The sequence below is a fragment of the Miscanthus floridulus genome, chromosome 10 (genome assembly GCF_019320115.1).
Source record: "Miscanthus floridulus cultivar M001 chromosome 10, ASM1932011v1, whole genome shotgun sequence".
Taxonomy (NCBI): Eukaryota; Viridiplantae; Streptophyta; class Magnoliopsida; order Poales; family Poaceae; genus Miscanthus; species Miscanthus floridulus.
The window spans coordinates 101285582-101297644 of record NC_089589.1 but is presented as its reverse complement, the minus strand read 5'-3'; the positions used below and the strand labels follow the sequence as shown (position 1 = coordinate 101297644).

Below are 12063 nucleotides of genomic sequence, written 5' to 3'. Positions count from 1 at the left end.
GCCGAGGAGCTGAGGAGCTCCGACCGGCAATGGAGACGATGTGGTCGCGACGGCATGGGTCCCGGCGAGGCAGCAGGTACCCCGCGGCGGCTCGGCGCGTGGCAAGGAACTCGCGCGCACGGGAGAGAGCAGGCACCGGCGGGCAGCCATGGCGGGACGCTGCGCCATGGCCGAGCGCGAGCGGCCAAGGAGCGGGGAGGTGCTTCGCGGCTCGGGCACGGGCAGCGAGGACACGGCCACGTTCGGCATGGGCGCACAGGGCTCGGCGCGGGACGGCGCTCCAGGATGGCATGGCGAGGACGATGCAAAGCCGCGTGCGGATGTCGACGGGGAGACCTGGTGCAGCGGCACTCGCGCGTGGTCATGCGGGTAGGGGCGCGGACGCCGGCGAGGCACTGCGGCTGCGGTGGCGGGAGCTCGAGGTGGCAACGGCAGCGGCCTCGCTGCACCGGAGGTGGCGCACGGTGGCCCGCTCCGCGTGACATAGCGCCGACGGAGGAGGCACGACGAATCAGCCGGCGATGCGCGACCTTGGTCGGTTGCTCGGATGGGTGAGCTGGGGAGTGGCGCCGTGGTGACGGCCGAGCGCTACGGCATGGACGCGGGGGGAACCGCGGGTGCTCGCGAAGGATGGCAAGCGATGGGGGAAACAGAGGCGAGTCGGAGATGGTGGGGTTCCAGCGCGGGACCGGGGGCGCGGCTTCGGCGGCAGCGGACCGGCGGGGCTCGGGGCTTGGGCGACTACGGGCGCCCGGGAGGGGAAACGGCGGGGCGTGGCCTAAGCCGGTGCTACGGGCTCGCGCGTGCGCCCTGGCGGCAGAGAGCGAGTCGGCGCACGGGGAAGAGGAGCAGCGCTCATGGCCTACGCACGGATTTCGCCGCTGAGAGAAAGAGGAGAGGGGGTGGGGGAAAAGCAGCGCTCGGCTTGCAAAATCCATAGAGACAGAGGCAGACGGACAAGGCAGCGAGGCAAGCAGACAAGAAAGGAAAAGCGATGGAGACTGCTCGCTGGCTTGTCCGTCTGCCTCTGTCTTCATAGACGTGACTGGGGGACAGTGGGAGGACATCGTAGCGTGGCCGTCAGCTGCTCGCCTGCATGCACACGGAACGCGAAAGGACATGACAAGGACAGGGCAGACAGCAGTATGCGGATCGTGCACGTCGTATACACACCGGCACTACGGACACGTCGGGAGCTGAACACATAGACAGCCAGCGACAGGCAAGGATGATCAGAGACAGAGCAAGCAAACAACGTGAGGGTTCGGCCAACTCCATCAGTGCAGAGACAGCGTGGTGAAATTGACACGAGTTGACTCAGAAACAGGACCACGTGCTTCTGACTCAGGCACTCTTATATATATATAGTCGTAACAGCACTTTGCTTTGGAGCACGGTCATCTGTCGTAACTTTTACACGGTTTACTAATTTACGCAAGCTTCGCTTATCGTTTCCCGTATATTTTAAATCAAAATTTCGAGAAACTCGTTTTGAAAGTTTTACTGAGGCCTAAATCACGGCGCTAAAACGGAGCGTAACACCTGGGTGTTACAAGTTCTCTACTCCTTTCATTCAACCTTTTGATTATGTGGGGTAGAATCAAACCTTCTAACTTCTTTGACACTTTCCTCCTTTGGTTCCACTTGATCATAATCAATTGTCTAATCTTATCCATAAAGTCATCTAAGTTCATGGACTTATATTGCTTAATCCAATTGTTAAAAGACTCTGCCAAGTTGTTAGTTACATAATCCACCTTGGAATTGGTTGAAAATTGACTCCTAGTCCACAACTTCTTATGCCAATTCCTAAGATATGCAGTTGCTGCTGGTTTTGCTTTCTTCATATCAAACCAATGCTTCTCAAATATACATTGGTTCCATGAATAAGCTGCTGCCCAAAGGTGGTCATTGGAGGGTCTTCTTTGTCATGTTCTATATCTGGGACATGATCTTCCTCATAGTCTGTGTCCACCAGCTCATCAGCAACCTCAGTTTCAGATTCAGACTGTGAGTCAAGATCCTCCTCATCCTCCGTACCCTCCTCATCAGGACCAGAATCCTTTTCCATTCTTTTGCGCCCAGAATAAAGGATCACATTTAGAGCATGTATAGGTTCATTGCTTGCCAGGTACATAGCCTCCTCATCGACCCTACATGTTCATTCTCGGGCGATGGATTATCTAAATATGTGTCCTCTGGTTCAGCAGAAGGATTCTGCATGGGCTGCCCTTGGTCCTCGTAATGCCAGTGAGTGAGAGGCTCATATGGTTCAGATGGATGAAAATATGCTATGAACATGTCCACAGCCTTTGTTTTCTTGTGTTTTTCAAACATTAACATCAAATCTTGGTCAGTTTTAACTTCTGGGAAGGTTTTTGAATCATGGTCATGGTACAGAAGATGTGCAATTTCCATATAGCCAAGAGGGTACTGATCTACGATTGATTCAACTAAATCTTGAAATTAGTGAGATCAGAATCAACAACTTTCTCAAAACAAAAGCATATGGCATCTTTCCTAGCTTTCTTAGGGTTACCAAGGTGTTTCATTTGTAGGATATAAGTTGAATTTGGATCAAAAGATGGATGAAACCTGTGAACCAAATAAAAACATCTTAAACTATGAGTAATTATACCAACAATTGAAAGGGCATCAACAGCAAGAACACAATGAGCAGATGATGGGAACTCACTCGTCCAACAATGTGGCCATGCCACACCTTCGAGCGCCGCCGGGTGGCACCTCTGCTCGTGTGCTTGGGCCGTGCAAGGTTGCACACGCGCCTCCGCTGGGGCTGTGCGGGGCTGCGCACGTGCCACCACCGGGGCAGTGCGGGGATGCGCACGCGCCTCCGCCAGGGCTGCGGCAGGCTGCGCATGGGCTGCCGCCGCAGGCGCTCCTGCTTGGGCCACCACCGCTCGGGCCGGCCCCGCCGCACGCGCCAACGCCGCTCGGGTCACCCCCGCCCGGATCAATGCCCCCCGGATCCACGGGAAAGGGCTCCTTGCTGAGAGGCAAGCCACCGCCGCCGGCCATCGCTTTGGTGCGGTGGGCGTCACGATAGGGTTCAGGAGAAGAGAAAGGACCGGCAGCTCAGGACCGTGACCTGTTCGTAAGGGTATTTTGGTCTATCCTTCGATTATTTGACAAGCACAAAACGGTATACCCTATAAGATCTGCCGGTAGTGCTAAATAGGGGACAAAAACAAACCCAATGCTATATTAGAAAATTTTAATCTTCGGATGCTATAAAAGGAAGCATGTTATTTTGTGATGCTATATAAGTACTGAGGTAATCTGGCTTTATCTCACATCAAAAGCAGTAAGATGTGTCATTTGATTTTTGCAGTTTCATGTCTCCTGTTGCCAGGACATCCTTCGCCGTATTGTTAAACGTCATTGGTAAACCAGTGTGCAACTACAGCAGAAGTCAGCTATTGGGCCAATATAATACAAGACAAAATCCACAATATGGTGCATGCTTATACATGCCCTGTTGCCCCCTGTATATTTCGTGAATGGAGTAAGATTGTGAATCCAATTTACTACAGAAATCATAAAACCTGCATTCACATCTATCACTATCAGATCTCATATCGACAACATAAATAATCAAACAATTCCATGATCCACAGCACCGTCTAAAGACATGTATGAAGGGGTGCCAGCCACTCAGAATGTGACCCCAAGTAAGTCGCTCTTCGCACCATTGTCAAACCATTGTCTGAACAAACTGAAATATTCCCAGCACTAAGATGAAAGCAGATGCTTTTAAGGGGTCTTGGGCATATAATCTGTCACTAAACTTTTGTTTCCTCGATCGGTACCTCTATCTTCCCTGTACTGTTTGTTGAAGTGTTGGCCATGCGACCTCCTCATCATTGCTGTATCCATTGATAAGAAAATCAGTGCAGTTCCTCTGGCAACCTCGACTGTAAGGATTTCTGAAACGCCCATCAGGCCCTCGAAGATATGTGTAGCGAGATCGATTCGCTACCTCATTAGTTGTCATGTTCCGTGCTATCTGCAATGAATGGGTGAAGCATACACGTTATGAAAATGCACCCATTGAAGCGAATATGCCGTGCGGGTATGTGGCCGAACTTCCATTTTGCTACTTCTAGCAAACTGAGTTCAATGAAATTGTGCTGTTCGGTTTCACAATGATAGAAACATACTCTCTAAACAGCCTAGCTACAAATCTTATGAGGCACAAAATAGAAACTGTATGCTCTTTTGCTATTCCCAATGTCCAAAGTAGCACAGAGCATGAGACCACAATTTGATCATACAGCATAGAGACAAATATAATGCTGCTCTGATAACCCCGGAGTGTTTGCTCCAAAAAATGCAAATACTAACAAACAGGCGAAAATTTACCTGTACTGCTTGTGCTCCAGTCAGAATCAGAGCTCCAGTTAACAAAAAGACATCCAGAAACATGAACAATACAGCACCAGGATGCTCTGTCACCATGAAATGCATCCACGATTCTGAAGATGAGAGTATAACGGGCTCTGTCCAAAGTCCTGAGGCATTAAATGTCCTTGACTTGTTAGTACATCTTGAAGCAAAGAAAAAGTACTGTTTAAAGACGTCCTTACTGTGGAATCCAACAGCAGCACCCAGGAAGGATGTAGCTATCCCCATCCAAAGAAACACGAAAAAGTCCCACTTATTTCGCTGCAAGAAAAAATATATATTTAGTAATTCCCTCTGTCCCAGTTTATAAGGCGCACACGTAATAAACAAAACATTGAAGTTTTATTCTTACAGTACAAAATTGATACCGTTAATTTTGAACGACATACTTTCCTATGATCTTAATCATATAGTCATAAACAACGCAATATGGAAAATCTGTCAAAGTCTCAAAGAGCTGCATGCAGAATACAATTGAATACGAACATGTATGTATGGCATCACGATGAGGTTCAAGTTGACAGTCTGAATACTTATTACAGTCAGATTTCATAATGAAAAAAATCCAAGTGCACACATTATTACGTGAATACTAAGCATCAAGCAACTGTGTATTCCCATTAGCGATCCAAAGAACAAAATTAGTATCCAATATTAGTGCCTAGCCAGAACATGTTTCCTAAAACAATTGGAACAGCAGAACAGGCAGTTAAAGTCACAACAATAGAAAATTCGAGATGTACAAATTAATGTTTATACCTTTCCAACACAGTTTGATATCCATGGGCAGTGATGGTCAAACTGCTCAACACAATGCTTACAAGTTGGACAATGTTTGGAGCGCATAGGTCGAATTATCTGGTAAGTAAGGTTACCCATTCAGTAAAAATAAACATAGTTGGGGTTTATAGCCAAAACAAGAGCAGGTAACAAGACAAGCACACATACATATGGTTTCATCTTTTGCTTCCGACACAAAGTGCCATCGCCACAAGAGATATACTAAAATAATACGAAGACACAAGGGGGAGGGGGGATCACAGAAGTGAGAATAGTAATGAAGAGTTTTTCTCTAGTACCTTGCAAGTAGGGCATAACTGAGACCAATTGCCTGTCCAAGTAGAGGAGTTGGTAAGATCAATTTCCATAAGTGGCTCCTGTAAATAAAGCGCTAATTGTCATATTTACCTACTGACAAAAAAAAACTGTGCAAACAACTTTCTATGGTTTGGCAGACCAAATGATGTTTAGTCAGTCTTCAAAATGTTGACTACAGAACTTCAGTTGGTCGCAATGCCAAAAGATAGGTGAAAATAGGCCCATAAACTCCTAGCTTCCATGTACTGTAGTATGATAATATGGTATCAACTACAAACTGAAGGAACATGTTTTATCTGTTCCTTGAAATGACACATAGCAAGATTCTATAAATATTGATCCAAGGCAGTTCCTTCAAGCACATTTGTAGAAACATTGTCTTTGAATAACAGTGGTAGAACATTTTTTTTACCTTCGGATCAGATCGCTTGGAATTTGCCTTGATGTAGCCAGGATTTTTTCTGTCAACAGCAAAAGAACACAAACGTTAAGCATGGAACAGGGACAATATGAGAACAAAATAATCTGCTGATCTTATAAAAGTATATGTTCATATGTTGAGATTAAAACTTTAAAATGGAGATTTCCACACTAGCAAGAATGCATCAAATGCATGATCGAATCTCTTCCCATGAGTCTCATACTCTCATCACAAATTCATTTTACCCAACAGTCAGTCATCTTTTTAATGGCTACATACATCAAGGTATTATTATAGCTACTTAATGTACAAAGACTAAAAAAACATAGCTAATCAGGAAATAGCCAAAGGTGCACATAAATGGTACGACCAGACGATAAACAAATATGAAACATAAGCTACCTGCTAACTCTGTAGAACATTACTTGAGATGCAAAGAAAAGTGATACAGCAGCCCAAGACCAAAGACCAGCAGTAGCAGTGATCCTAGAAAAATTAGGTGCTGCAGAGATTTTATGATCAGGTCTGATGAAAAACAAAGATCCCTAATTCTGATATAAACAACAAAAACTCTGAAGCAATGCTCACCAAATACAATCGAGTTTAGGAAAAGGATGAGGCAGACGACAAGATAAGCAAACAAGAAAGGGGCGTATCCAATTTTCCTCGATTTCCCAGGGAAGAACTTGTCTTCAAAGCTTACTTTTGTAGCATTAGACTACAAGCAGAGAAATTATTTTGTTAGTGGAGTTGAAAAGGTCAGTACCTAAAACACACACCAAACAAATATTTGGAGAACAAACTTCAAAACAGGGGAGGAAAGAAATGGATAGAACAGGGGAAAGCATACATCATTGAATACATGCCATTGCAATCATTTACAACAGCACAAGCACCTAGATATACTGGTGTATGAGCAGATTGAATGGTGGCATGCAGCATAATTTCTCAGGAGGAGAAAGAGGTTAATTATTAATAGGAAAATAGAATGCCAGCGGAAACGTACAAGGATATTGGAAAGATGCCGATGACCTTTTTCTGCTGCAAGTTGCACAGGAGTTAAGCCACCACTATCCTTAAGTGTGAGTTCTTCCTTCGTACCAGTATGTACAAGAACTGTGCAAACCTCCAAATTCCCTCTTATAGCAGCCCAGTGTAAAGCGGTACAACCTGCACGGCATCACAAAAAGAGCTTAAATACTATACCCACCTAGCTGCCCTAAGAGAAATAAAATAACAGGGCCACATTCGCAGTCATCCATAATTTTAAGGGAAATTAATTATTCATCCTAATTTTTTCCATAGGGTTGGGAGCATACTACAGACAATTGAAAAAGTAGATGTTTTTAAAAATATTCTGACAAGCACTGAACCTTGCCAAATATGCCATTGTTTTTGTTCATAGAATAAGAAAAATTGTGGAAAGAAGAAACATATGAAGTAGCCAAAAGATGTAATTAAATACCACAGAAAAGAGGCAGGTACCATTTTTGTCTTGCCTTACTTGATTAGCATCCATAAATAGCAGTAATCTGATTGTATCTGCATTTCCTTTGTAGGCAGCCCTGTGATGTTATAGAATATATAAGGTTACATTACGCCAAACATGGAAATGTAGATAAAAGTATCCAATGAATGGAAGTCTTGACAGAGAAGTCAGGTAGACAGTAAATTAACTGACTCTTCAGGACTGTGGTTACAGTCCTTCAATCGTACAATTGAGTGCACAGCACCATATCATATACATGCACAGCAGTGCAAAGACAATTCTGAATGAATCATTTACCGTGATTGAGACACAATTTGAACAGAATATACAAAACCATATTAAACTGTATACTGCATTTTTTAGGTGACATTGATACCTAAACAAGGGAAAGCATGCATTCTGAAAGTAGAGTCTTGTCAATAATCATGTACCAGTGCAGCGCGCTCCTCCCATCATTGTCCAAAGCATCAAAATCTGCACCGTACTTTGAGATAATGTGATGCAAGAATGATGTTTGGCCATACTGAGATGCAACATGGACTGCCTGACATAATAATCAAAGCAGGGAACAGTCAGACAGAAGATTCCGCTTGAACCATATAAATGACTTAAGCTGTCATCAGGAACTGAACATATAATCTTTTTCATCAGCATCAGCAATAAAGGAAAGATGAAAGGCTGCTCCAAAGATAAGCTATCCAGCCTAAAAGCAAATTTCCAAATGGTGTGCTGTAAATATGTAAGATACATTTATTATTTTGCTATTCAGTCCATTGTCTTGCCTATCAGCAAACAGCAGAATTAATCTGCAATTGCACCTGTTGCAAATGATTTATTCTAAACAAAATGGCACTAGCACAATGGCTGCTACTCCCTCTGTACCAAATTGCAAGTCGTTTTGTTTTTTCTAGATACATAGCTTTTGTTATGCACTTAGATATTGTCTAGATACATAGTAAAATCTATAAAAAAAAGGGCAGCCCCAGTGCACGTAGCTCCCGCTTGAGCAGGGTCAGGGGAAGGGTCCGACCACTTGGGTATTTTGTACGCAGCCTTTCCCTGCATTTCTGCAAGAGGCTGTTTCCAGGACTAAAATCTATGTATCCAGAAAAGCCAAAACGACATACAATTGGAATGCGGGGAGTACTTCACTGAGATAATGCTTAGTTTGGAAGTTGGACCAATAGAGTAAGTTATGTATTTGGAAGTTAAGACTAACAGAGTAAGTTCTGTATTCTTCTACTAGATAGATTTCCTATTGTCATCAATGCTGAAAGCCTGAAACACACTAACCATACAGCTGATTTGGCAAACCAGATGAGAATTGAGGCAGACCCTACATTTTTTACTGATTCAAACAAACTTCGTAAACCTCTAAAACCACCCCCGCAGACTATCCCAGAAGGCAGTTGGTTTCATGGTACCCTCACCAATCAGGTACTAAACCAATCACAAACATAGGGGCAACAAAATATATAAATTCGAATTGTACATCCAGAAAGACAGGGTGCCACATTACCCGGTAGCCATTGACGTCGGCGGCCTCGACCCTGGCGCCGTGCTCCATCAGCACGTCTGCCACGGAAGTGGACCCACGCACCGCCGCCCAGTGCAGCGCCGTCTGCCTCGCGTGGTCCGTCGCATTGCACGTCGCCCCCGTGCTGCAGCAAACCGAACAATCCCATCATCAGCGAAGCTATAAGGTGAGGTGAGCACCGAGTCGCAGGAATGGATAAGCGCAGATTCGAAGCCGGCGAGGAAGCAGGATAGGGGTAAGGACGGAGGGGAAGCCGAGTCCGAGCCCGACCTCGATGATGTAGAGCGCGACGTGGGGGTAGTTGTTGAGCGCGGCCCACTGGAGCGCGTGGTAGCCGTTGCCGTCGGGCTCCCTGAGCGCGGCGGCGGCGGCGGCTCCCCCCTGCTCGACGAAGCCGCGGAGCCGCTCCAGGTCCCCGTACGCCGCCGCCGAGTACACGTCCACCACGGGGTCCGCCGGCGGCTCCCCCGCACCTTCCTGCCGCCGCCGCTCCTCGTCCTCGTCCCGCCTGCCGCCTTCGGACACCACCTCGATCTCCGCCATGGATGCGCGGATGGGCCCTGGCGGAGGAAGGTGGGGAGCGGGGGGCTAGGGTTGGAGGCTTGGAGCAGGATCAGCCGCGGTTCCTTCGAGGCGGCGCGGGCTGACGAGGGGGAGGAGGATTTGGTTGGGAACAGCGACCGCCAACAAAGCGACGGACAGCCACCGCGGACCGGAGTGGCTCGGGGCGGGCGGAGGGGGGTGACTCGAGGAGGAAGAGGGGGATGGTCAGAAGAGTCAGAGGAGTGACGCGGTGGCACGTGAGCGGTGGTTGGGAGCCGTCGCCCGTCGGACGCCGTGGGTTCTCAGGTGGAAATTGGAACGGAACGGAACTGGGGATGAAAACGATCGGGACCGAATCACTTTTATTTTCATTTTTTTTTGAAAACAAAATCGATACGATAGTGTTAGAAATGAATACGGCACCGATATTTCAGTAATTTCGAAAACGATACATCGATAATAATCGGAACCCATGAGAACGATATCCTCAAAAACGATAGACACGTCAAACTGTAGCATATGAGAAGAGCCATAAAACTCGACCTATCTCACATGACAGTAGTAATAAATAAAGCCACAAAAGCTAAAACCACAGTTCGCACCATCTTAAATCTCAAACAAGCTAAACCTCAGAGTTATGGTGCAGTACTTGATTGACTTATTGCCTTCTTGTTCATACATGGATGAAATATTTGTCGTATAGTTTCTCAAAAAAAATATTTGCTTTATGTGCTTGCGTGTGCAGATGGGATGCTTAAATGTAGGCCAACTGAACCTAAAGTATATGCATTATATAGTCTATAAATAACTTAGGATTTAAGGCCTTTGAATCGGTAACTATCGACGGTAAATTACCGGCTAAATACGGCAATCTTCGAAAACAGTCGGAAGAGTGCAAAATTGTTTTCGCTTTCGTTTCCGAATATTTTTATCGTTTTCATTTTCATTTTTACTATATCACCATTTCCGCTTAGGCTTGAAAACCGGAAAAACAAGAAAACGATTTCCAAAAATCGGAAGTTATCATTTTTGGCCTCGTTCGTTTCGCTGAAAAAATAAGTCGAAACACTGTTCCCGTTGATTTGTTGTGAGAGAAAAACACTGTTCTGGCTGAAAAAACAAGCTAAAAAGTATGGATTATAAGAGAAGCGAACAAGACCTTTGTTTTCATCCCTCATGAGGAGCTCCGTGGGTCATGGCCGGTTTGTGTGGACTTTTTTTTACTTCTTGTGTGGACCTTTGTTTTAGCGGTAACGTTGGGTATAGGGCGTCCGTCCGCCCGACGCTAACGATGGTGGGCTGCGATGTAGCACAACAACCGTATCTTATATGTTCATCCACTCGTCTCCAACTGTTCTAAAAATTACTCACCTTACCACAGCGCCGTGACAGCTTTCCATGACCGTGCTTCGCTACGACGCCTTAGCAACAACGTTCTCCACCGCGCCTCCCTATCCATCGCGCCTCCTCTCAACTGGCCAGCATCTCCTCCGCGCCAGAGCACAGCAGCCTATCTTCCTCCCTCTCCATCGCGCCTCCCGCCTGCCGCGGGCTTCTCCAGCGCACGGACCACCCGCAGCCTTCTCCACATGACCTATCGTGGCCTTCTCCACCGGAGCAGCGAGTTCCGCGCCACCGGTGAGCTCTACACCAATGAACTTCACGCGCCGATGAGCCTCCATTCCCATGCAACAAAGAGATGTTGCGCTGAAAGCGCATGTTGCAAGCGTATGTTTTAGATGTTTCAGAGGTACGTTGCAAGTGTGTTTGTATGGATGTTGCAAAAATAAATCGAGATTTTGCATATGCTGCAAGTGTTTCAGAGGAATATTGTAAGCGTTTGTTCAAACTGTTTCTTCTGCTACAGACGTATGTTGCAAGCGTTTAGATCTGCATATTACATACGTTTCACACATATATCGCAAGAGTATGTTCCAAATATTTCAGGCATTTTATTCTTACGTTGCAATAAGTATTTTCATGGTGCAAGTGTTTTATCTAGATGTTACATATGTTGCAAGTGTATGTTCTAAATGTTTCATCTGGTTCAGACTTATGTTGCATTCAAGTGTTTCATGTTGCAAATATTTCGTGTTTCAGAGGTATGTTCAGAGAGTCCTGGGGGCATAGCCCAAGCGCTAGGGAAAGAGGCGAGGCGAGCCAAGGGCCGACAGATGGGGCACACAGCGCGCCTGGGTCCTGCGGATGGGGCGTGCTTGTCCTCATCCGAGCTCTCGGGTCCCACCCACGCCAAGAGAGGAGGGTCAGGGTGAAGGAGTGGCGGACGCAGCCTAGCCGGGGGCTGGCAAATGGGGCGCACGACGCACCTAGGGTCCTGCGAACAGGGCATGCTCGTCCTCATCCGGACTCCCGGGGCTCGCCCACATCGAGAGAGTAGGAGGTCAGGGGGAGGAGTGGCGGGCATAGCCAGGGTGCGCATGCAGGGTGGGGCGAGGCAGACGGGGGAAGGACGTGCACGTGCAGCAGCGATACGGCGCAGTAGCAGGCGCGGGCAGGCAGACTGGGGCAGTAGCATGCGCAAGGTGTCTG

General features: G+C 46.8%; 1 protein-coding gene across 1 annotated transcript; it reads right to left on the bottom strand.

The window, feature by feature from the left end:
• Positions 1-3422: 3422 nt before the first annotated feature.
• Positions 3423-9789, bottom strand: LOC136485196 (probable protein S-acyltransferase 23). Its single transcript, XM_066482123.1, is given in 14 exon segments — positions 3423-4027; positions 4384-4532; positions 4608-4686; positions 5185-5283; positions 5505-5582; positions 5936-5984; positions 6347-6446; positions 6533-6662; positions 6951-7114; positions 7430-7509; positions 7865-7977; positions 8953-9078; positions 9080-9094; positions 9241-9789. Coding segments are annotated over 14 exon segments (1650 nt in total). The 5' UTR covers positions 9514-9789; the 3' UTR covers positions 3423-3832.
• Between the last annotated feature and the right edge of the window lie 2274 nt (positions 9790-12063).